General features: G+C 39.9%; 1 protein-coding gene and 1 long non-coding RNA gene across 3 annotated transcripts in view; both read right to left on the bottom strand.

Annotated features, from left to right (window-relative positions):
* The window catches only part of gabra3 (gamma-aminobutyric acid type A receptor subunit alpha3), a 109061-nt gene that overhangs the window by 51474 nt on the left and 30536 nt on the right, over nt 1–27051 (bottom strand). For both annotated transcript variants that reach the window (XM_085175351.1, XM_085175352.1), the window contains exon 2: nt 26536–26633. In XM_085175351.1, the coding sequence (XP_085031477.1) occupies nt 26536–26618 (83 nt within the window). In that variant the 5' untranslated portion in view covers nt 26619–26633. The remainder of the gene's footprint in view (nt 1–26535; nt 26634–27051) is intronic.
* LOC146509597 (uncharacterized) lies at nt 460–13429 on the bottom strand. The gene is made up of 2 exons (XR_014876527.1): nt 4154–13429; nt 460–3831 (listed from the first exon to the last, which is right to left on the bottom strand). It is a non-coding gene; the product is annotated as an uncharacterized LOC146509597 (long non-coding RNA).

Genomic DNA, 27051 nt, shown 5'->3' with positions numbered 1-27051 from the left:
GACAACCATTTGTTTCCCCCTTCACTTTTGGACTCGACATTCTCAGTGTGGTGTGACAAGGGTATAAAACAGTTCAAACATTTATATGTGGATGGTGTTTTCGATAGTTTTCCCAACTTGTCTTCTCGTTATAATCTCCCTATTACCCATTTGTTTCGCTATTTTCAAATTTGAAATTTTGTTGCCAAGTGTTTCCCAAATTTCCCCTCTTTACCTCCAGAACAGCAGTGGGAAACTACGTTATCATTTATTCCCTATCACAGAGGAACCATTTCGAAACTCTATGAGGCTATTCTGTCTTTTAGTAACCACTCTAATGTTAAGCTTAAGTGTACATGGGAAGGAGAACTAGGAATTCGAATACATGAGGAGTCTTGGGAACAGGCTATAGCGAGGGTACGATCTTCCACCTCCTGTGCTCATCTTGGACTTATTCAATTTAAGGTCATACACAGGGTGCATTTCTCTAAGTCTAGACTTTCTGAATTGTATCCAGAAGTGGAAAATAAATGTGATAAATGCCATGGTTCTCCTTGTCACCTTAGCCACATGTTTTTTCTGTGTCCTGAGCTACAAAGTTTCTGGACAGGGTATTTTGCTATTATGTCAACTGTTCTTGGGGTAACTCTTCGTCCTTGTCCTCTAATTGCTGTATTTGGGATTCCTGTTCGCTCACTTACACTTGATTCCACACAAAAGGATATTATAGCCTTCACATCCCTATTAGTGAGACGTCTAATATTGTTGCATTGGAAGTCTGTTAAGTATCCTACTATTACCCGGTGGCTTAAAGATGTCATGTTTTTTTTAAAACTTGAAAAAATTAAATATACGTTGAGAGGTTGCACAGCCAAATTTTTTCACAAGTGGCAACCCTTTATCTCTTATTTTGCTAGTCTAGAGGTATTGCCTGTTTAAATGTACTTCTGTTACTGTTATATTCCTCTAATATGTTTGATGGTTGTGTTGATCTGTGTGGGACTGGGGGGGGGGGGTCTTTGTTTTAGAATGCGTTGTTTTTTTCATATATATATATATATATAAGTTTATTTACTTAGGAAAATGAAGAAAGGTTGATTGTATTTCGGTAACTGTTTTCTTTTTTCAATAAAAATATTTTCAAAAAAAAAAAAAAAAAAGAATACAACTTCCAGAACCGAGGGCAAGTGATAAGACAGATGATGTCAGATGTTTAAGGCTTCGTAACTTGTGAGTGCACTCCACTGAGACCGAGCCTTTTAACTCCAAGCTCACGACTTGAACCTCATTGAGCAGGGCACGGTTTGATATATTCCAACTGTCAAATAAGCACCTACCTCTATAATTATGCTCTGGCAAAAAAAAAAAAAATTAAAATATGACAGCATAACAGTGTACTCATAAATATTTGAATGAAGTAATACTGGATAATTCTGGATTTTCCATTCACGCAACTTATCAAAAATGGACAGGCATGTGTTTTTGAAGTAGCTCAGACACACCGAAAACACAAAAATACAAAAAAAGCTTTTAGAAATGGCTGGGAAGAGTTTAACTGCAATAGGTGATATCTCACTTAACATGAATCATATATCAAACAAAAAGCCTCTGTGGCCTCTCAGACGGCACCGATGGAAATTCAAAAATTAATGAGAACCCCTTAGTCGCTAAGAAACCGTTCGAGCAACATCTGCTGCACAAATATACACTTCAGAAAAAAAAAACAAAGCAAATGTGTGGCGTGTAGCATCTGCATGTTTAACTGAAACACACACGCTTTCTGTGACACACACACACACAAAAACACACACTCTTGTAAACTCTTCCAGTAGGCGCCAGCTGTTTAAATTCACTGATGAGGACTAAAGAAATGGGACATTCCCTCTGTATTTGACATCATTTTTATTGAAACACAGAGGTTTTATAATCGTGCCAGATGCTGTGTTTCACTCCCTCAACCCCCTTCATTATTCACACCATCTCAACACAAGCGCATGAATCCAATTTTAAAAGAAGCACAAAGAACCAAACAGCCATTATATCTGCACATAACAGGATGTTTGAATTTCAGGGGGGGGGAGTTGCAATAGGAGCAAAAAGACCCCCGAAAAAAACGATTACTGCTGTATGTCTTAGTTTCGTGTCAACGCCAAATTTGACAAATACTTTCTTTTATTAAACATTGATATTAGTCATAGGCTCAGCATATAAATACTGTTAATTATTAATGACTGCCAGGATGTCTGATCGCATTATTCTGTGTAGCTACTCTAAAGTTGGACTTTGATGGTTAAAAGTGAATTATGAATATTTGAACATGAGATGAGTGATATTTACCGATGCTGTGTGAAGACAGCCCGGAAAACTATCAGTAAAAGGCCCCAATTCATCATCAGATCAGTTTGCAACAGAATTGTGAGAATTAATTCATTTTCATTAGTGGCTGCAGGAAGACATGGAAAGATTAGTTGGACCTATTTGGAGGGAAATAACTCGTACTTTTTTAATTCTTATTGACCATTTTCATATCAAATGAGTGACTAACACAGTTTTTAAGCCCTGACATTGAACACAAGTGGCTCGTGTTTTATTTACTGAGGCAGTGACTGTAAATGAAACCGATATGACTGCTCTAAAAGAGGTGCAGTGCGCTAGCGCTCGTAGCTTCGGCTTGTATTCTTCTCCAGCCTGAGCAGGTTTAATAATAAGGATAAGTGGAAACAGCCGTGTGGGTGTGCAGGACCTTTAAGCTAACAATGGGCCTTTTTTCACAGTGGGTACTTGACTTGTATCTAGGAAGAGCACAGGTGTTACAACTAACTTTAACAATGGCTCTGTTATATCGTGCTGCAGAAAACGGCATGGCAGCAGCAGGAGCCTGAAACAGGAGCAGATAAATGGTATTCAATTCAAAAGGATAACAAACGCCTGTGCTTTGTAGTTCCTTGTTCAATTTGCAAAATTATCCATATGAAAAATGCATTTGAAATTCTCGTTATCCATTTTATTTTCCTGGTTGCTTCACTTCATTTGTAACATCACCACCTGGTTCTTTGCTTTGTTTTGTCTGTGGGAGTGGACTGTACCAGTGTCCGGGGGTGTCTAAACCCACTAACTTGATGTAAAATATGACTTAATATGTGCATTTGAACACATGTTAATTTATCAGCAACACTAAGGCATTAAATGTTAACTCGTGGACTCGATCCAAAGGCCAGTGAAGTATTGTTGATGAGAGGACACAGAGTAACCTTCAAAGCGCCCACCTTGTGCATGTCCTCTCTTTCCACACCGCAGAGGGTCTGAATATATTGTGTATTTAACGATCCTTATATCTGACTAGTTACAATGACTAGCTACTGCTAGTTAAATGAATTGACAGAGAAATGTAAGTAAAGACTTGTTAGTAGCAGTCTATTACTGCCTACATGACAATGGTACAGTCCATGTTTTTTTCATGTAAAATATCCATTTGTGTATTTATTTAAAAGGGTGGTGTAAGCCCATTTTTATGATATTTATTTTGATGACACAAATTTAAAAAAGAATCAAACTGTGAAGTGTTACACTGAACGATTACTTGTTAACAACCATTAACAGGAGTCACTCTGTGCTTTTGGTCCTCTTGATAGCTGATTCCTACATATTTTCCACAAAAAGTCTCAGTTTCCCCACACTGCACAATTGCTCACTTACATGAAAAGTAAGTGAGTAAAAACAGTGAGCTGCTATATCTCAAAATCCAGACAGTAATTAATATTTGTACACAACAGCACTACACTCCCTGTTAAAGTGATGACGACTGACTATTTTCTATAGACAGGAAACAAACTTGCATGGACTTTTGCACAGCTTTATCCTCTATGTCAGGGGTGTCAAACTCAAATACACAGTGGGCCAAAATTCAAAACTGGAACAAGGTCGCGGGCTAACATTAATATTTACTGAAAAAAAAAAAAATCTTCCTCCAGATTTAAGAATGAATCTCTTCTTATGGACTCAAACAAGTTTTGCTGAAAAACTGAATATGGAACAAGCAAAGGTTAATATGAAACAATATATATATTAGCTGTATAATACCAGTAGGCCAGCTCTAATAGTAATTTGGTATGGCTTCGCGGGCCAAATGTAATTAGGCTGCGGGCCAAATTTGGCCCACGGGCCAGAGTTTGACACCTATGCTCTATGTTTAGGAGCAGCAAGCACACAGTGTTGCAGAAACAGATTATAGTAAAGCATTTTACAGCCCTGAAATTAAAAACCCAACGCTGCAGCATTTGTCACCAAATGAATGATATCAAAAACGCCGACTTACTGGAGCGGCGAATGGTGCACGCCGTTAACCTGAGGCTGGTTTTACCTCTGTCAGTGCGCCCCAGGGCAGCTGTGGCTACAATGTAGCTTGCCGTCACCAGTGTGTGAATGTGTGTGTGAATGGGTGAATGACTGAATGTAGTGTAAAGCGCTTTGGGGTCGTTAGGGACTGAGTAAAGCGCTATACAAATGCAGGCCATTTACCATAGTTTTAAAATATTTAAAGCCTAAATTATAATATTTAATCACTTTAATTTAGTTTGGGTTTTTGGCTTTGATTTTGACTGAGTACTTTTGCAGAGAAAGCTTTAATTTGGAATTTAAATTGGCTGTTTTGTCACTTCCATGGTTGCAGTACAAGGCAGGAGAGCGCATTAAAACCAAGCTGCTGGTGGCATATTTTCTGATGGCATCATTAGATGGGATAAACACGGGTATTAAATCAAGGGTATTCTGCCTCCTGGAGCACAAGGAAAAGTTTCTAACCTAATCATATATGTGCAAACCTTTTGGGAAGTTTACTTTCTGTAGTAGACATTATGGATTTAAATGTTATCCTGTGAAAGTTTCTTAATTAGCAATGTTCTGTAAAAGGCGTCTCTTTAATTAATTATTACTTAGTCCCATTTCTGAAGGGCATCCCTGATTTCCAATATTCCTCAGCTGAAATGAAAGGGACTAAACATCAAAGGCGTTTGATACCTTTAGTGGCACACCATATTGTTTGTGAAAGCTAACCTCGATGTGGTCACTTTCTGCTGTAGTGTTAGCATCTTACATGGATGACTGACACCCTGAGAAGAAGCAGCAGACTCGCTGGGCTGGTGGTGGGAACAAAATGCGTGTGGGCCCAGCAGTCTGAGTTAGTGGAACGGGCATTCACTGAGTGAGTGGACTGGCGCCAATCCAAGGTTAGTGCACTGAACCAGTCTGACAGGTGAAGGATTGCACTCTTGGCCGGGGAAGAGATGTAGTGTTGGTCTCCCAGGACATGCTGGTGCCTGCTGGCAGCCAGAAGGTGTGGAATGAGCAGCGAGGCTGGAGGGAAGTGAGCGGTAATGAGAGCTGTTCGGGTGGCAGGAAGAGATGAAGGTGCTTCATGAGCTGACAGAGTGATGGCAAATAAACCTTAGTGAAGAGGAGTAATTGTGGAAGCTAAAGTTCAAGTGTGCTGTTGTGTGCAAATGTGTGCTTCGCTTGGTGACGGATCTGCCTCGTTTTGTGGGGCCAGTTATTTTATCCCACAGCCCCAGGATGCTGAATATATAAAGCAGTTTCAAACTATTTGATTAAATCTTTGCTGTACACACAACAGGGACTGAATTTCATTACCAGCTAAAGGAGCTCTGAGGTTACATCGGGACTGGCCAGAGGAAAAGGTAACCAAATCAGATTTTAGGGAAAAGTTGTGATTGGGTTTGAAGATTTACTGCTACACAGCTACCACCGATTTAAACGCCCCGTGAATCAGCATCACTTCCTCACTGTGATGCATCCTCATTTCAAACAAGATGTCTGTGAAGACAGTGAGGGGCGAATCTCAAGTGTGAGGCAATGAGCTTCGGTGGTTTTATTAGAGAGAAGGGTCAGAAAGGTGAGGCCGCTGGAAAAGTTGTGAGGATTTTATTCATTGAACCTTCAGGTTACACCCACTTGTGCAGCATGAGTCACCTCTGAAAATGCTTTGTTCTCCTGAAGGGTCTCAGTAGCTTTGACCTAAACACAGCTAAACAAACCAAATCCATGTTGAACCCCATTTAAAAACAAACAAAAAACCAGCCTTTTCATTAACAAGAATGTGACTTGTCTAGCAATGAAGCAGAGTGCGCTGAAGAATACAAAATAGATGGACCTATTTGCTTTTCCTTACTGTCATCTATTCTGTTACAATGGTGGATGTTCATATTAAACACAGGCAAAATTTAAAGTAGCAGGTTTTTCCTTCCCACCATTCCCAAATGCTTGCCCACAGGGGTTTGTCTGATTGTTGGGGTTCTCTCTGAGTCTTAGCTTTACAAAATCAAGTATTGCAATATAAAGGTGGCTGTTGTTGTTTTTTGGAGCTGTATGAATAAAATCAAATTGAATTGCTCTAAGCAACTATTTTCCAACGATTTTTTTTCTACTTTTGGCCGTGGCTGATATTAACTGGCAGGGATTTCCTGATAGTCTTGGTAGCCGGGGATCAGTCCTGGAGAGGGAGGTCTGGGCTTCTCTGTTTAGGCTGCTGCCCCCGCGACCCGGCCCCGGATAAAGCAGAAGAAGATGGATGGATGAATGGATGGATTTCCTGATATGGTTATCACAGGCACAGCAAGAGGTGTAGATATGAGCACAGCAGCTTCTTGGTTCTAAACCAAATTTCCTAAAGAGGAAGGCACAAGGCAACAGTGGACCCAGTTCCTGTTAATGGCCAAAGTTTTTGTCTGTATATTTCACAGACATCGAATTCACCCCAAAGCCCAGGAAGCAGTGTGTAGAAACGTTACCTTCCTCAAGGGTACCTCAGGGTAGCCGTTCAGTGGACTTGAACCCTCGACTTTCTGATCATGGGGCAAACACTATACCTACAAAGCTATCCCTGGAATTTTGAGGTAGAAGCAACATTAAATCAGTGGATTTGAACCCTCGACCTTCTGATCATGGGGCAAACACTATACCTACTGAGCTATCCCTGGAATTTTGAGGTAGAAGCAACATTAAATCACTTAAATTGGGGTGGCTGTAGCTCAGGTGGCAGAGCAGGTCAGCCATTAACCAGAAGGTCGGTGGTTCGATCCCAGGCTGCTCCAGTCTGCATGCCAAATATCCTTGGGCAAGATACTAACCCCGCGTTGCTCTCCGATGCATCCATCGGAGTGTGAATGTGTATGAATGGTAAATTACTTAGCACTTAGGTCAGAAAAAAGTGCTTGTGTGAATGGGTGTGATTGGGTGAATGAATTAGTTGTATAAAGCGCTTTGAGTGCTCAGACAGAGTAGAAAAGCGCTATATAAGAACAAGTCCATTTATCATTTACCATTTAAATACTTGTCTTGATATTCAAACCCAATGGTAGGAGTGACCCACTTATTACAACTGAGGTATGCAGAAGAGCATCTCTGAATGCACAGCATTACCTTGAAAAAGATGAACTGCCACAGCAGAAGACCACACCAACTGCCAGTCCTGTCAGCTAAAAACAGGAAACTGAGGCTACAGTTCACACAGCGATTCCACCAGAATTGGACGATAGAAGATGTGAAAAATGTTGGTCTGATTTCTGCTGCGACATTGAGATGATAGGGTCAAAAGCTAGGTGTAAATAGCATGAAAGCATAGATCTATCTTGCCTTAACAAACAAATTAGTTGCCAGGAACAGTTTGAAACCTCCACAGCAACAGGAAGAGGAGCCTCTTTTTCTGCAGTCAGTCAATCAGAAGAAAGTCAGCTTTTAGAGAGCTGCATAAAGGGCCTGTATCAGTTAAATAAAAGGTTTTTCTTTTTTCTATCTGCAGCTTTAAAAGTAAATTATGCAAAGCTACTCTAGTGGAGTCCCAAAATAAAAAAAATATATTGCTGGAAAAGAGCAGAACGAGTCCCCTTTAACATTTGATGGAACAGGAGGAGACAACAACTGGAAAGATGTCACATAGATGCTCATTCCTGGTAGATTACATTGTAATAACAACAATGCAATGCTTTTCACACTAGTACTTGCAATGGACTTCATAAATTGTGTTTCATATTTTAATCCCCAACAGTTCGTGCCCTCGGATTGTTTTTGAAGAAAAATTAAGAAAGAAGAGCATGATTTTTGTTCCTGTGCACATAGTGAATACATACTTGTACACTGGAGAATTGCAATATATATTGGACAGTAAATGCAGCACTCTACAGCTCATATTAAAGCGGTACATGTGGATTTGACATACCTATTGTAGTGCTGCATCATTCGTATATTACCGAGAGCACCCTTTTAAAGTTAGCGGCTTGAAAAGCTGTTGAACCCTGATAATAGAACAGGAGAAAAGGAAGGAACAAACAAACGGTCTCGTTGATTAACTTCCATTCCAACAAATTTTTAATCTCTTAAGCATTTGGCTGCTGCTGCTGTTACTGCTCATGCAGTCTGAATTCCAAGTGGGCACCTCAGGAAATGCCACAGCATCCTCGTCCAACTACCTTGTCTCTATCTCAAATGTGCGTCACCCCATCTGAGTTGATGTGAGAGCTGCCGGATGACTGATAAGAATCCTGATATCCAAAGTGGCCTGACGACGCACCCGCTGAACTTCTCGCTGTCTTGCCGCTGAGAGCCAAAGGCGACTCAAATCGAATGGAGGGGATTAGTGAAGCTGCTTGGAGCTTTGGGAGAAAAGATATACTGGAAGCTGATCATTTTTCTTGACTGCAGCTATGGGAGGGACTGATTAATTAATTAATTTAAACATATGAAGACAAATATTCCCATCTTCCTGGGAAGAAGGCATGATGGGAAAAGATTTCTACATTGCTGATTAATAAATTTTGAATTTAAAGTTTGCATTTATGCATGAGATAACCTTTACATCATAACTAATCTTCCTCACCAGATCCTCCCACTCATATTCTTGCCACATCTACCAACAATATATTGATAATATTATCCGGCGTGGCATTATGCAGTATATTGTCCCTTGCCTTGTATCATTCATAGCCTTTTCAATGTGACTGATTTTTCTTTGTTTGCTTCTTTATTCTGTCATCCACTCGCCTGGTTTAAGCAGATAATATGCACCGGAGAGAAGCTGAAGTAGGAGGGTGGGGGTGAAGTGCTTTGGGTAATATCAAACGGTACCTTTGCCCGACTGCAAATGTCTCATCTGCAGTCGTTCCTCTAGGCCAATATTTCTCACATCTTTCACTCACTGTAGCTGAAGTGTTTGAGAGGAGCTAGTCAAAGAAGTTCAGAATCTGTTGGAGTGGAAACTGTTTGAAAATGTGATAAACAGGCGTTTAAACACATCAGAATGACAAAAGGCCTTATGGCCGTGCTAATGGTGTTCTTGTCGTCCATCACTTTCTTTGGGAGCATTTTTCTCATTGTGATGGCAAGCCACACATGGTAAGCTCCACACCTCACCGCCAGTTGATTCACTTTCGTTTACTTTGCAGTCACTACTTTAAATATATTCTACTTATTGTTCAATATTGTTTCTTTATTAAATGTATTTATTTTTCCATCACACCTTCCAATGTTTATATGGTGTGCACACATATTAACACTGCAAGGTTACACTGCAAGTTCTGTTTTATGTTATATTAATACATCTTTCTTTGTATGAGTTACCTGGGAGTTGGCTTCTCCTCCTGTCTGGCTAAAGGTGTGGCAAAGGACTGGGAGGCTGAAGTACCACTGACAGCCTAATTGGATGAAACCACATGCTTCATTGCCTGGGGGGGTGTTTCAAGTTTGTTTAATTGTTTTGTATTAGTTGGTTATATGGCAGCCATTTTGTTTCCCCCCTGTATGTGTCATTTGGTTTAGCTAAACCAGTATTTAAGTTCCCCCTGTGTCATTTCAGCAGGTCAGTTTGTCTTATGTTTGTTTGAGGGTTTGTTAATTGTTATCTTGAGTTTAGTTTATTGAGTTGACCTCTTTTGTTGGTCTGCCTGTTTAAGTTTTTTGGCTTTGTTAAATATATTTTCATATTTTGGGGTCAATAACCCCCCCCCCCCTCCCTTTTTTTTTTTTTTTTTTTTTTTTTTTTTTTAAATTAAACACCTGTGTCCTTTATGCCTTACTGCTTGGTCCCTGATACTTATCATTTCAGATGCTGTGAAATTGTTGTGCACACACTCACTCCCTGTACAAAGAATCCATTTTACAATACCACCTTTTTTTTAAAAGACATATTTATACTATATAAGTACCAGTCCACACATCATTACAGTTATAAGTGCGATCATATTGTGCATCCAGTGCATTAGTTAAGATTCAAAGAAATAAGAATGTCAGACTTATTATGCGCTAAATTCCTAGACTTTTTATACCATGCAGCCTGATAAATTTTCCTCTTACAGTCCATCTCATCCAGTCATCTTTCTACTAAACCTTGTATCTTTCCCTATGCAGTTTATTATGGTGCTCTTCCCGGAGGAACTCCAGGCACTCCCCTGGCAGCTGGGCTGGAGTCCCTCCAGTATTTTCTCAGTTAGCCCCCCCTAGGCCTTTTACCAAGTATGCCACACCTGGCACTCTTTTTAAGGCAGGCACCTCGGGGACATTTTTAGTGCTGGACATACTTTTCTAGTGTGTGTTTGGAGTAGATGCCAACTTAGGTTATGTGTCCACTGGGAACATTTCCCCTGAGCTTTATATCACTGTACTGACTTATGAGAAGCTGCTACAGATTTCATACAATGTCGGGAGATTTACATTGAGTTTTTCACTCAGAGCAGAGGAGTGAAAGAAACCTTTGGAAAAAGGTTTTCAATAATTGTTCAGCATTAATGACAGGCATGTCCAGCAATTCTTCCCAACATCTGTTTAACACTAAAGAAACAGGAGCAGGCCAATTTGGAGCCTCCTCAGCCCATTGATTACCATTAGGCTTAAAGTTGGAGACTGTGGCACAATCTGTTCAGACAGAAGAACAAGAAGAGGAAAATAAAATCAATTGAAAAACTGTACTACCAGCTGTACTACCATCCGATTTGCCGAACATTATTCTTGTGGTTGCTGTGTCATCTGTATTTTTGGATGTTTGCAGTCCCAGATTTGCACAGAAATATGTATGTGACATTTCTGTCACCAGAAATAAAAGCTACACGTATATTACACTATGACAGGAGTTGAAACCATTAAAATGTAATTTCTTTAAGTGTACAGCAGGTGTATGTTTCAGCTCGTAGTTGCTCATACTTAGGAAAACTAGCTCCTCTTTCCATTCAGTACACACATTCATCTTGCATGGTCATCCCACACAGTCTGAATTCCCCAGTCCATCGCTGTAAAAGCCTCTGACTTACTTGATCTTGGAATTTAACAGTTTTCGCCTCTCTTGTTGTCCTTGATCTGTAACTAGCTGTAATTCAGTGTCATGACAACCAAGGTCGACGAGAGGGCAGAGAAATGTCTTTCTGGTGTCCGTTCAGCTCGCAGACAAAAAACTGACTAATCAGAAATGATCGAGTTGCAGCGAAAAAGAAAAGCCAGAGAAATGAAATCTCAAAAATAATGAGAGCAAGGTCAGCATAGTTCAGTATTGCTGTCATAACAGCTATTTGAGTCTAATCAGATTTGGACTCCATGCAGAGATCCACAGCAAGGTTATACCATACTGAATTTAAAGTAACACTTGCTTTAATACTCCAGTAGCGGTGAGACATTGCAAGAGGAAAGCCTTGGATGCTTTATTTGGAAGTATGCCACCACAATAGATATATGCTTTGGTGTAACAACTCCTTACAACAGGAGGAAATTATCTAACGTAGAGATATGATCTGAAACGTGTTGCGACACCAATCTGCTTTGGAGGCCCAGAGTTTCACCTGCACTACTGATATCATCGGGGATTACAAAAGCTCTACCAGCACCATCAGCAGCAATGAACATATCATTTACAAATTTAACCCTCTCACATCTAAGTAACCCTAATCCCTAACTCTCTGCTTGCAAAATATGTAATATCTGGATTTTGCTAATTAATCTCTAAGAAAAAACATAAACAACTGACAAACTATTAGTCTTCATTATGAAACATGATTACAGCAGTTGTGTGAAAAAGAGAGATCTCGCAGTCTAAGCAGTCCTTCCATAGGAATTAAAAACAGTAAGTAGCAGCCATTGCAAAATTCACCTGAACAAATCACAAAGCTTCTGGAACAATGTCCTTTAGGCAAGCGAGACAAAGTACAGATGTTTAGCCATAATGCACAGCACTACAACTGTCAAGCACGGTGGTGGAGGGGCTATGGTTTGGGCTTATTTTGCATTCACAGGAAATGAGTCGACCATGAACTCGTCTGTATACCAAAGTGCAGCAGACTCCCGAAATTTTTGAGGGTTACAGTTATAGAGCACCCGCAGAATAAAAAACAGCAAATTTTGGATGTGCTTCCTCCACTCCCATACCATTGATTCATTATGTTAAATTCTTTCGCAGCTGCTCCATTCCCACGTTGTTGTAGTACAGGGCTCGGCAACCCCAGGCACGCGTGCCACGGCTGGCACGCGAAGGGCTAACTAATGGCACAACCATAGCTGGGCTAATGGCAAATGCCCGGTATGCTCAATGGTGATTTTCCGTTTTTATGGGCCGATGATTTTTTATTTTTGTAACGGTATAAACAATGAAAGGTTGTGGATTGGCCAGATGCTGGCCGGTGTGTAAAAATAACTCAGTTGTCTGGTGGTGGCTATCGCAGAGCTTCCACAGATTCAGTAACATTAGCAAGTGGTGGAGGCCAGCAGGTGGATGAGGGAAAGGGGAGGCAAGAGAAGGAGAGACCCGGGGAGGCAGGAGGAGGAGAGACCCGAGGCGGCCGCCGGTCCGAGTGTCAGGTGAACTGAATTTCTGGTAAGAGGTTATGACCTGCAGACTATCTGGGTCAGATATAAACCAAGTTTAGGTGGAGTTTATTTTCGTTGTGCTGACTTTTTACAGTCAGTTACAATAACTCGTACTGCATGAGCTAGCATGACGGAGTTTCTATACAGCTGGGTGGGTGCTATGATGTTACTGATAGTGAACTTTATTTTATTCATAAGGTTAGTTAGTAGAGTTGCCAACCGTCCCGTAAAAAGACGGAATCATCCCGTATTCAGAGAAAATATTACGCGTTTCGTCTTGACACAAAGCTGGAGTTATTCTGTGTCTTTATGCTGCACAGCCTCCTCTTCTTCTGTCATTCTCTCCCCTCCCTCTCCTGTTTCTACTTCAATCATGAAACCGATCAATGATCGGCTGATCGGCTTTTCTCTCGTTTGTTTATCGCCCACTTCTCGCCAGAAAGAGGAAACCGCTGGAGGTCGTGTTAAACAACAGCAGCACGTTTAAGCTTGATCAGCTGTTGAAATTAATATTTAATAAATTCTAACCAGTATCAGCTTATGTTTGCTGGAGCCACAGCCGTAAAAGCTGCTGGTCATTGGTTTGGTTATCAGGTGAGAGGGAAACATGAAGATGAAACCAGGAGATGTCCTTACTGAATCATCAGAGCTGAACAGGTGATGGAGAAACAGGTTTACCTTTTAGGTGACATGAATGAGTTGAAGGGAAGTTATAAGGGAAGGAAGAAATATACGGATACATCTGTAGATTCGAGACAGAATTCACAATGCGTTTTTGGGACTTTCAGGTGTATGGACCAATGTTTTATTTTCTGATCAAACCAGAAATCTGTAATGAGCAGCTAGACTTGTCTCGCATTAACTGGCTGAGTTAATGCCAGTTAACGCAACATCGAAGCAGCTGGAATCCACAGCTGTGCGTGTTCATGGAGCTTGCATTTTCACCTGCTGGACATCAATACCTGACAAGTTTAACTGTCTTCAGAGCATTGCAGAGGCCTTATTGACAGTATTTGGCTCTACATATCTGTGTGAGCAGATTTTCTCTCACATGAAGAGTGTCCTCAGGTAGCTGTCTGAATGCTGGACACTCGAAGACCTGTGTCTCTGAGTGGGAGACCAGAGATCAGAGTGTATTAACAAACATGCCATATTGGCTCAGTTTATTTTTCTTATCATTGTTGTGAGGAGACCATAAATAGCATTTGCATTTTCTGTTGTACAGTTCATTTGCTGTTATGGATAAAAAATGTCTTTTTATTTTTTTTGTTTCAAAATAGCTGATAACTATTCGCTGATAGCTGCCAACATCTGCGAACAAATATAATTCTATAAAGTGGTTCTATATATTGTGTAACTGTTAATAAAGAGCGTTATTCAATTTATTGCTAATGCAATCATATGGCACACTGACTTCTGAGGAAATTTTAGATGGCACTCGTCATCAGAAAGGTTGCCTACCCCTGTTGTAGTATATTCATGACTAACCTCATATTGTGGATGAATTATCTCAGTTGTTCTCCTGACTGAAGTTTGGTCTGTTTACAGCATCCTGGTATGTGATTGCATTTGCTCCTAACTTAGTGAACCCTCACGTTAACTTTTATCAAGTGGAAAAAAGCTAGCTTTCATCCTCCAGCTTCATTGTGTTTATGTTATGCTAACATAGCTGTGTCGCTAGCAATAATGTAGCACATCATTATATACCAGCTAGTCCAACTTCAGTAACCCTACAAAAGTCACTGCTGTTTAGTTTTCTGTATTTATTTATGTTGGAAGTGATAGCAGAGCTGTACTTTTTCATTTTTTCAGAAATCTCTCAGTCAGAACATGGTATATCATGTTTAGGTGGAAACTAGCAAGCTAACTTCCTGCTAACGTCAACGGATGTTAAAATTAATTGTTACTCCTGCAGCAACACTGATCATTTCATTAAAGATAAAAGACTAAACATTTTTTGACAGTCTTTTGACCACATAAAATCGGTTCGAGGTCAGTAAGCACAACCAGAATTCATACATAAGGCGCACCGGATTATAAGGCGCACTGTCGATTTTTGATAAAATTAAAGGACTTTAAGTGTGCCTTATAGTGCAGAAAATATGGTATTTTTATTTTATTTTTAATCCTAGATATGCGTTTCGGTGCCATCTTAGGGCTTTAAGAAGAACAGAATGAAAAACACAAGAACACTCAGCGAAACGCTTGAGATAACTACAGGCAGTAAACTGTTATGATGCCGGAATACTGGATTGCATCTGATGCAATGAGGTGAGATTAATAACACTCTCGGATTGGCTACTTTCACACCTCCCACCTCTGAGTACAGGCGTATTTCACCACCCCAAGCTGCTTTTTGCTCTAAGAAAAAAAATGCTGAGGATATATGCGGTTTCTGTGAAAATGCGGTGGTTACTAGTTAGTTCTAAGGAAAAATCTTCGAACAGCTATTTGAGGTTGCGAACTCTGAACTGCATTTTCGTGGAGGTATACTGAATTTTAGAGTCAAATGTGAGGTCATCCGTCCAGCAATCAAACATAGGATAATTACTTGAAATTTCTGGTTCTAAAAGCAATTAACTAATCAGGTGTACTTAGTTTTAAATTCCGTGAAAACCTTCTTCATATGACTGTATAACCTCACAACATGTGCTATTCTTCACAGAGGATATGAGTACTGCATGGTAAATAATATTCAAATAACTTGCAAGCAACAGGAAGGATCGATTTAATACATTTCTATAGCTGATTATCTTAGAGATGACAATTCCCACCTTTAAATTCAGAATTACTTCACAGTTTCTTTCTGAATATATTGCAGCTACAAGAGAATTAATTTCATGGGAGCACGCTTTGCAGTAAAGTCTACACCTAAAATCTCGGTCACACATGTCGCAATCCATGGAATTTCTAGCAAAGAAATGGGTGTCTATTTCTTTTTACGTTTCTTAGATTGTCATGATTTACTGATTAGGAATCCATCTTTAAAGAGTATACACAGCAGAATCTTGCAGCTTTTATGACCAACATATGTATCTCCATCTGACAGCAAGGTGAAATCACTGGAACGGCACTTTTTCTCTTCCTTGACAGAAGTGTTATCCTTTCATTGTTTTCCATCTCAGAAACACATGTTCTCCTGCCTTACTCTCTTTTCAACTTGATATCCCCCCCTCTGTTTTTAGCTGCCTCCAGCAGAAACAAACATCTTCCGACCTCTAAAAATGTAAATGTTATTGAACTAGTATATACTACTCACTACTGTGTCATCTATTACAATATATCCAATCATGTGTAGAAGGCAAATGTGTGAAGCAAACATTTACCATCTGACGTGACATTTTTCATGGGTGTCGGCAGAATAGCTCCTGCGGTAAAAGCCTGTGGTCAGTGAGTCAGTCACAGCAGCTACACTGCAACATCCAGGACATTCAACTGACCTTCCATGCGCACAATCGCACATCTGCAGTACTCAGATCCATTTGAGAATTAGAAATGAAATCATGGACTCTTAATTTGAAAAACAAACTAATTTGTCTTTAAGAGTAAGATGAAAACAGGTCTCATTATTTTTTTCTGAAGGAGGCCATTGATGTCCTGATGTTGACTGAACTTAAACATGTGATGCGAATTTTCGAAATAATGCTACACCCAAAGATTATCATCGTTATCATATCTTTATAAATTACAATGTCCATTATGTACTTTTTTCAGTATTCAATTAATAGATCAAGTCCTGTTTTATTCAGTGTTTGTACCAATAAACTCCAACATTAGAACCACTGACAGCTGAAGTGACCCTGATGATTTCATTAGAATGCCACCTGTCAGGGAGTGCGATATATTACATAGTTTTTTTCTCATCTTTGCTGTTTCTGTGCATGAAAGCCTGCAGCATGCCACTGGAGTCGTGTTGGCTTGCAATGTGCCTGCAAAGTTTTGCAATCTGTCACATAAAACGGCCAAGTGGGCTGGGCAAAAGTCACAAATCTGGAAGCAAGTTGGTCTCATTTGTGTAAAATTTCTATGATGTATCAATCCAGGAGCACAGGTATTCCCAGATTTAGTGTAACAGCTGTGAAAGAGGAGATGTTCTGCAGAAAACTATAGAAGAATGCCCATAATTGTTTTAGTTCCTGTTTTAACCCAAGTTGAGTGGCTGGTACAACAGAAAATCATTCCTCAAGAAACTGGTCTGGGTGGCAGCACGATCAAGCTCCTTTGGCATGTGCACAAAAAAGCAAGTTGCAGCAATATTTATACCAACAACTTCTTCACGCCCTCCAGTTGACAACTTCACACACAACCACTGCAGACAGATAGACACACAGCTCCGCCCCTCATTAGCAGCTAAAGTTGACGTCCACAACACTGAACAACACTTTAGGAAGAATTTCAAAAGTTCAGTAACATTGAAGTGTTAAACACTTTTCATGACCTTGATGGAATACTGACCTTAGTTGTTTAACTATTAGTAATAACCTGGAGCCATATTAGTTTTCTATTAAGTCATCTTTAAGGTACTAGGTACTGGTTAGGGGTTTTGGCTAATAATAAAATGATAATGTTTGAGCTATGTTATCAAGCCTGAAAATGCTGCATATTGTCACCTGTAAAAAAGTAATTTTTTCAGATACTATGAAAACTTACTTGTATAGTAAGTTTCTGTTGATTAACTTACTGAATTTGTTAAGAACATTAAATAACTATGTAGGTTAAATCTGCACTATGAGCTCATGATAGGAAAAGAAGTTGTACATATCTTGGTTATAGAAAATATTCAGCCAAATAAAAATATTTATATCTATATGCATCTATAGCCACGCTGTAACTGCGCCACTATTTTCCTCCAGGGGAGGAAAATAGTGGCGATCTGGTTCTATAAGAACCAGATCTCGATTCCAATCCCTCTAAATGAATTATGAAGAAGTCTCTATTCTTTTCGCTTAATGCTTAAAAAACAAAAACAAAAAAGTCTGTTTCCATCTGCAGTACACTGTAATTTGTACAGAAATATGTTACATCTGAAGAATGGGCACCAGCTGGCTAATGAGAGAATAAAAAAAATGGGAAGTGGACTGTAAACCCAGATCAACTGGCACACCTGGATGCTGTCTAAAGCTTCCAGGCAACATTGTGCTTGCCGATTTCAATGAGATGTGACAACCTGGTGGTGTACATCACACCCCCACCTGCGACACCACATGTGCTAAAGCTACCGGTACAACTGCAGCTGAAGGAAGGAAGGAAGTGCTATGTAATCGATTAATAATCTAATAGTCAGCAATATGTGTTTTTTCACTCTTTAAGGAAAAATTGCTTCCTGCTGCACAGCTTTAACTAGCTAGTCACTGTAATTTCCCATATAGTCATTGAGCCCATCATGTGGATACAAAACAGTTCATCTTGACCACATTTAAATCTGCAAGTCACTTAAAAAGAAATTCCTAAAGACATGTAGTCTCCCATAGCTAATTACAACACATTATAACCAGAACGACACCGGCTCCCATATTTTATGAATCTTTTCCTGCTACAGTGATATAACAAGAATAAATGTGCACAGCTCTGACTGAACGGAAAACTGAACACACAGATGTTCTCGTCTTAAATTCAATTTCAAGTGTCGTATCGTATCAGCCTTATAAACAGTCAATATATTGAGATGTGGTAAAATAGCACTTTACTAGTGGTAAATAGACCTTACGCACATTCTGTTTGTCCCCTTGTTGGCTGTTAAAACTGATTTCACTACAATACGTAGAAAAGACAGACTCAAAACATGAAAAAATATGCACATTTATACGGTCTTCGTGCATCAAGTCCAACCCACATATCAAAAATGCATTTGTAAAAACCACACACTGTTCTCCAAATATACAACTGTAATGCATAATGACAGCATAAGGCACCTTGGAATAATATTTCCACTTTATTCCAGATCAACATGACCTCATCCAAAACATTATAGTGATGCTCATGCATAAGACCTAGTAACACCATTGTATTTTGTTCATCTTTCTGCAGACTGTGTTAAACATTTTTACCACGTTTAGACCAAAATTCAAGTGAGCTGCAGGAATATTTCAGGAACACTAAGGCTACGTTCACACTGCAGGCCTTAATGCACAATTCCAATTTTTTGATCAATTCCAATCTTTTGTCTGGTTGTTCACACTGCAAATAAAATGTGACAGCAAACACGCTCTAGTGTGAACGGTTCACGGCCCTCAAAGCGGCCCCACATGCGCAAAAGAAGACGTCACACACAACGCGCTCTGTTTACGGAAGTAAAAATGGTGGCTACAGAGATAGTAGGTGTTGTTGCAGCAGTATATCGATTTCTGCAGTGTCGTAACCGACAGAATTTTGACAAATTAATTAGAGAAAGAAGGACACTGAGAAAAAAAGAGAGCCCGTGCTTTAACAATGGCCTTGTTTGGAGCAGTGGCTGCTTCCTCCATGCAGAGGTATATATGGTTATGGAGTTGTTTAGCTTGAATAGAAATATCTCCCCATATGCTAATCAAGTCCAAAACCTCAGTTTTTGTCCACTGACTTGCTCCGTCTCCAGTTTCCGCCGCCATGCTTTCTTGTGTCTTCTCCGGCACTGATAATTGCCTTTTGTCTTGTGTCAGTGACGTAAAAGACGGATTTAATGTGACATGCCCATTCAAACAGTAGTCACTTTCTAAAACATCAGATATGTATCGGATTCAGTACCACATACGAAAGTGACTAGGTCGGATTTGAAAATATCAGATTTGTGCTGTTCAAACTGTCATACCATGATCGGATATGGGTCACATAGGGTCAGAAAAGCCGGATTTGATGCACTTTCGCCTGCAGTGTGAACGTAGCTTAAGTTTTACTATAAGGTAAATATTACTGAGAGTAAAACTTAATACGTGAGCAAGTTATGAGCTTGCTGATAATTATTTTTAGATAATTAAAAATGATTCTGTGGTAACTGAATTTGAAAGCAAAAGATACTGTGCTCCCTTTGATTTTGTGATAAAGAAATATCACAGACACCCTCACCACCAAACTGGACCACCTTCAGATCCCCCTGCCACCTGATCCTGGATCAAAGACTTCCTAACCAACTGGCCTCAATCGCTCCGCCCTGACTATACACCAACCCATCCAACCAACGTCATTATCAAGTATGCCGATGACACCACTGTGGGTGGGCTCATCTCCGATGGGGATAAGACATCGTACATGGAGGTAGAGAACTTGTCCCACTGGTGCTTAGAAAATAACCTGAAGCTGAACGTTCTTAAAACAAAAGAACTTCAAGAGGCACAGACAGGTTCAATCTCCTCTCATTATAAATGCCCTGGTAAAGAAAGCCATCGCCAGCTCCTCCTGTCTTGTTTGCATTTCTCTTGTTTTGTATTTATGTATTTCTCCCGATTGCTATTTATTCCTGCCTCGTTCACTATAAACTATTCTTTGCATTAGGTATATATATTTTTTTCAGTAAAATGTTTCCCTTTGACTTCCACATACTAGCCAAACCCTAAAGCTGCTCTTCTGGGTATAAAGTCTTTGGCTGTTGACCAAACAGCTGTTTGAACCTGTTTGCTTGTTAAATTTTAAGCAAATAATGTGTAATTCAGTATGTAAACTGTAATACTTCTTCTGTGTTTTCAGATGAAGAGTAAAATAAAATAAAATAAAAAATAACTAAATAAAAAAACAAAAATCACTTTCAAACTGAATCAACTGAATCTGAGTTCACAGATGCAGTTATGATGATGATCTAAAAAATAAACTTTGATGCATATCACTTGATGAAAAATACAAATTAGCTCATAAGATGTAAAAAAGCGTTTTTATACACTTTTTTTTTGTATATCTACGTCTATATAGTCCATGAAAACCTATTGCAATCTTTTGTTCACAACACTGGAGTCGGCGTGACAATTTCAAAGGCACCGCTACGTTTAAGTATTTTAATCTGTACGGCTTGTTTATCCATAGCTTTACTGACTCAGACTCAACTTCAGAAGGGGTCGGGGGTAGATGTTGCTGGTGGCAAAAAATATGGGATGCACTGAAAATGATTGTGCTCCACTGAAAGTGAGTCAGAGCTATTCCCAAAAAGAAAGGAACAGAACCCACAGAGTTATGTTAAAGCAAACAAAAGCAAAATTTAATCCAACAAGTCTATAAACTGGTGATATCTGAGGGGCCATTTTAACAAGGATCACACATTATTTTCAACATTTGTGCATTTTCAGGAATGAGCGGTCTGTGTCTAACACCCAGCTGCACAGATACTGGGAAATCTATTCTGTCTTCATTTCATGCCTGCCGGGGATGTCAGCTAATTGGTTGCTTGGAACATTATTGACCAGATCTTCAGTATATCAATATAAAATTGACTGAAACTTCAAAGTAATTAGAGCACGGATCAATAAAATTTTTAAAGAATTCATAATGGCGGAAAACTCTAGTTTTACATGACAGTACTGCTGCCACAAAAATAATTTCTTTTGCTGTCAGACAGCTAAAGTAGACATAGCAGCAAAAACCAAGATAATTAGAACACAGATTAATGCAATGTCAAAAGGATTAAAAAGCAGTAATTAATCCAAATTAAAAAACAACAAAAAACAAACAAAGAAACTAAAACGAAAGTAGGTTTTAATTCGAGTTTTTTAATTGTGGAATGGAAATATGAACATTCTGGATGGATCTGCAAGCTGCTTGGCAACCCATCTCCACCCTAGTGCTCCCTTTCATGCTGTACCTGATCTAACTGTATATTTTGTCCATGATCCCTGTTCAATTCTATATTAGCGTCTTGCTGGTGCTCTTAAAGGACCCAGTTTGGCATGGTTTGTGGTTGAGCTGGTTTGTGGTCCAAGTGACCTACACCCTGCCCCTGCAAATTTCTCTCTCTCCCTCTTGAGCCACCCCTTATTTTTTTTATATTTTGCTAGGAAAACTGGAACTAGGTGAAGAGATTTTCAGGAATAGTTCCCCAGGCTTCTAGAAGGACATTCAAAACTCGTCTTTGGATGCTGTGTGCTTTTTGTTCTGTTCTCCATCTAGATGATCCACTGTGTGTTTTTCTATCTATTTATCTATGCTTTTAGTGCATTGGCAGTATGTTTGTGATCATTGTCATGACTGAGCATGTATTGTATCTAAATCTGTATTCAACATCTCTATCTCTTACAGCTGTAGACACTCACTTTTGTACCTCTCTTTTGACCTCCTCTACATATTTTGACAATGATTTTAAACCAAAAAGTTCAAATTTGGAGTCATCGCTCCATAAGACCTCTGTCACTGTCTGTCAGTTTAGTTCTTGTATAATTTACCAAACCTTTTCTCCCTGCTTCTCCCTTAAGTATGGCTTCTTGACAGCCACCCTTCCCCTGAGACTACTTTTGATGAGGTTTTTTCTGCATGTTAGATGGATCTGCAGAAGGCCAAGTTACACCTCTCAAGTACTATTGGTGGCTGTAGCTCAGGAGGTAGAACAGGTCATCTACTAATTGGAAGGTTGCTGGTTTAATCCCCGCCTGCTCAAGTCTACATGCGAAGTATTCCTGGAGGCAAGATACTTACCCCAAAATGTTTGTCTGTGCATCCATTGGAGTGTGAATGTTAGATAAAAAAGAACTTCTGTGAATGACGCAAGCTGTATAAAGCGCTTTGATTACTCAGCTAGAGTAGAAATGTGTTTTAAAAGAACCCGTCCATTCATTGTACCATCTATTTCAGACTTGAATTTTTCATATTTCTTAACAACATGACTTTCAGATACCGTTTATCTACTGCACATTGTGTTTTTTGGGCCTGACACTTGTTTGTTCTCCATTTGTTCAGTTTCCTCATATTTTTGGAGGATGCACTGCATATCATGCTGAGATAAATCAACTTCGGGGAATCAGCTTGGTGCAGAATTACTACTTCATGTCAAACTCTGCTATTTTTCCCCTTTTTAAAGCTTCAGGTAAAGAAATTGGAAAAGAACTTATGTGTTGCAAAAAGTCTTCAGGTAATAAAGTGCCTGAGACGTCATTGGTTCTTTGCCAAGTTCTCTATTATGTTGTAGGCACAACACTGTTTCATCCCATAAGTGCCTTTTTATGGTCGAAACTTGAATGGCTCATAGGTCAGTGTTAAGTTGCTTAACAAACAAACTAAAAAAATGAATGTGAAAAAGGACGTTAATGTTCAAGGAAAAACTTTGAAAGATCTGTGTGTGTGTGTGTGTGTGTGTGTGTGTGTGTGTGTGTGTGTGTGTGTGCTCTTTGACCACTTGACCAGTGACTCAATTGTTCAAATGATTGAGGCCCCTATAACACTGGCTAAGCCAAAATAACTGATAAGCCAACTAATTAAATCAAATTAGAAAGGAAACGCGGTGCATACAATTGGCAAATCTTGACAGTTAACCTATAATTTGACATTAAGTAGATTCTCAAACCTCTGACTTTCTATTACTTTTGACTCCTCTGAGAAACTATTTGGCTGGTCATTCAATCAGGAAAGCAGTTCCGCCATGAATACCTTACCCTTGTCCAGACCTGTGAAACATTAACCTTGACAACACCACTGAAACAGAATGTTAACTGTTGACCTGGTCACTTCTCAAACTGATGCCCCTCTCTGCCCTGCTGTAAATAATTCATGTGGAATGAGCTTACAAAGCCAGCAGAGCCCGGGCAACTTCAGAGCCAATATACAGGCAAAGTGTACATATAGCACTTTCATTCTTATAGCTATTGATTATGTGCCATGTTATCCAGAAGCTTGGCAATAGATTACAAACAAAACAGACAACAAGATGGCCTGACTGTCGACACTTGTTAAGCGTCGACTGTATAAGTGGAAGGCAGAGTGGAAGCGAGGCAATCTGAAGGACTGATGGACCTTCGCCATTATGCAGTCTTCTCATTTATATGTGGTCCATGGGTTGCTGGGAATAACAGCTTAATCATGCCCTGACTTTCAGCGTGGGGTGAGGAAATTTGTTGATGTGCAGAATGACAGATCCTTATATAGAGGATTTGTCCGTTACACCTTAATCCATTAGGAAAGTCTCCTGCTTCAACTGTAGTAAAGCCGATTTGGAGCTTGTTGATAGCATCAGTGGGCATCAGGGAGGTGGCAGTTCTCAGAGAGAAACAGCTTTGCTGATATGCAGATATTCTGGGAGCATGTGCAAGCTCATGGTCTGAGGATTATACCTAAAGTTTGATGGACAGTTAATATATACATTTACTTTCAGATGCAAAAAAATTCCATTTTTCAGTTTAGGTTTAGATTTCAGGAAAGGCAGCACATAAAAAAGTCTTTATTCAAATAAGCAAATGTGAAGCCTCGTGTAGTCCAAGTTAAACCAAAGAAAAATGTTTTAAGCAGAGACTGCTGTGCTGGAAGATGATTTTTAGTGAGTCCCTGTCACGTGTCACATCAGGCACATGCATTAAAACTTTTTCTGACTGCTCGGGCAGTGCTGCAACAGCATGTGGGTAGGGCTGCTGTGCTCAAAGCCAGATGGCCATGCAAGGGATATGTGCTCTCATATCAGCAGTATTGGGGAGTAACGGAATACATGTACCGCCGTTACGTATTTAAAATACAAAATATGAGTAACTGTATTCCGTTACAGTTACCGTTTAAAAAGGTGGTATTTAGAATACAGTTACTTTGTTGAAATAAATGGATTACACGGCGGTACTTTCCTGTTTCATATTGTGGCGGGTCAGGACTGTTTGGGTTTTGTTTGACAGCTACATTCTGTTGTTCCAGGTGGCAGCGTTACGGTTGCCATGGTTACAGGGTGACGCTCTCTCTCTGCGTGTTTCCTGGGTGAGAGAGCCCCTTTTTGTTGTTGTTGTGCTAAGCTAATAGGCAGAATGCTACAGGCATAGCTCTAAAGAATGTAGCATCATAGGCAGTGTAGTCTGTGCTGCAGGGAGAATGGACTGCCATACCCGTTATGTGTCTGTGAGCGCGAGGAGGGAGAAAAAGGAAAAGTACGAGCTGTCATCGAGCAAAAACGGGAGCTGGAACCATGTAAATATAATAATAAGAAGAAGAATGTCTTAAATAAAGTAATACGCCTCTGGTTCTGCTGCATCTATTTAGATAAATGTCAAACTTTTCTTTATAAATACAACAATGTGGCACAAGTGCAGCTGACTGTTAGAGTTAAGTTCTGTCTTATATGTCTGGATACTTTTGTGTTCATCCATGACTAAAGATCTGTTGATCTACATACACTGTATGAACCTGGCTGAACTGAAAGCTACTTTAAGGCCAGGGCACAGGTTCTTGTAAAAATATGTCTTGCCAGGCTTGGCCAGCACCTTCCCCTGGTCACACATTTCTATTTAATATATGTAATTACAAGCACTGTGTGCTCCTAATAAGCAATAAGAGCCAAGTGGCACAGTGACAAAGCAAACTGGGCTAATCCCTGTCACAGTGTTCTGATTTCCTTCCCTGACCGGCTTTCTTCCAGGTTCGGCAAGCCTTTCCTAGCGTGCAAAATCTTAAAGTGATTTACACTCCGTCGCGTCTCCCTGCCATAACATCCTACCTTATCAACAATGCAAACAAGGCAACCTGTGCAATCTCTGCGTTTGAAATTACAAGGAGTATGATTAAAATGACTCCTAGACATGCTGGAGTTTTCTTTTTTCGCTGACACGTAACACGCAGCCTGAAAAAATATGCACAGGATGCAGGAGTGAAAATGCTGTGAATGGACAATCATAGCTGTGGTGTGCTGCACAACGCAAATTAACTCAGCAGTCAGTGAAATTTAGACGAGTGGTGAAGACAGCACTAGGTGCATTTAGATGGGAGGATAACTCACTTTATGTCTGTTCTGTTCTTGAGGACACATGTCATGTATTCTATTTTAAGAGTCACAGTGCTCTGAGGTCCTTGGGTACAAAAACTTCAATATGTGCAAGAAGAAAAGAAGATGAGTTTTTCTCTATACACTGAATTATTAAGCTCTTGCAGAACTATATACACAAGAATTGAGCCATAATTCTTAACATCTCAATTCAGGTGTTTTCAGTCCCACTGTCACAGGTGAATAAACTGAGCATCTGGCCTTGCAGTCTGCCTTTACTGTAAAAATATTTGGGAAAGAATGAGTCGCTCTGAAGAACTCATTGAACTCAAGCGGGGTGCTGTAATATGATGCCACTGTTGCAACATTCACTTTGTGAAATTTCTGCCTTCCTGGATATTCCACTACAATCTCAAAGTGGTAGTATTGCAAAATGGAAGCATTTAGGAACCACAGCAACTCAGACCACGGAAAGTTAAATGAAGACTCAACAAGTTGCCAATGCTCTGCGGACGGAATAAGTGCAGAGGAACAAATCTCCTCTGGTGTTAACATCAGCACAAAAACTGTGCAACGGGAGCTTCATGGCATGGGTTCCCATGGCAGAGCAGGTGCAATGTATAGGTGGTTCAGTAATCCATATGGCATTCCAGTTATTGCATCGGACAGTCACAACTAAGATTCTAATTTCATACATTTCTTAAATTTTCCATGCAAATAAAAAAGTTGGTTAGGCTGCAGAAGCAAGCCTGATCAAACAGGTCCTAACCCCCCCCCCCCCCCCACCCCCACCCCACATCAGCAGCAAACACCAGAGTACTGAACTTGAATGGGCATTACAGCATGACATATATATTTTTGTGTACCTGACTTCAGGAATGAGGCTGAGGAGCAGGAGGAGCCAAAAGCCAATATCCACTGACTGAGGCTTCCAACGTGCAGCAGCCATAGTCTCTGCGCAGGTCTGCAGAAAGAAAGAGGAGACATAAGTGGATGGTGTTATGTTTGGAGACTCGACCAAAATATCCAGTTTTCCATTCCTTATTTATTCCATAATTTATTTAATCTTCGCACTCTGCACCACTGCACATATCAATATAAATATGCTATACATGTTGTTATTGCGACCTGTCCAGGCTGTATCCAGCCCTTTCTCCCTATGGTAGCTGGGATAGACTCCAAGCCCCCCGCGATCCCGAATTGAACAAGCGGAAAAGAATGGATAGATGGATGCTGTTCTAGTCTGTCTACTCTGCAAAATACATTGAGAGCAAAGAAAAATAACAAGGCCCAATTCCCTGTATTTGTGCACATACTTGGCCAATAAATGCGATTCTGAATTACTCAGACTTCTGAATGTATTACTCACAAAATGTTGTCTG

Source organism: Neolamprologus multifasciatus, chromosome 10, assembly GCF_963576455.1.
Source record: "Neolamprologus multifasciatus chromosome 10, fNeoMul1.2, whole genome shotgun sequence".
NCBI classification, from domain to species: Eukaryota; Metazoa; Chordata; class Actinopteri; order Cichliformes; family Cichlidae; genus Neolamprologus; species Neolamprologus multifasciatus.
This window is presented reverse-complemented; position numbering and strand designations above follow the sequence as displayed.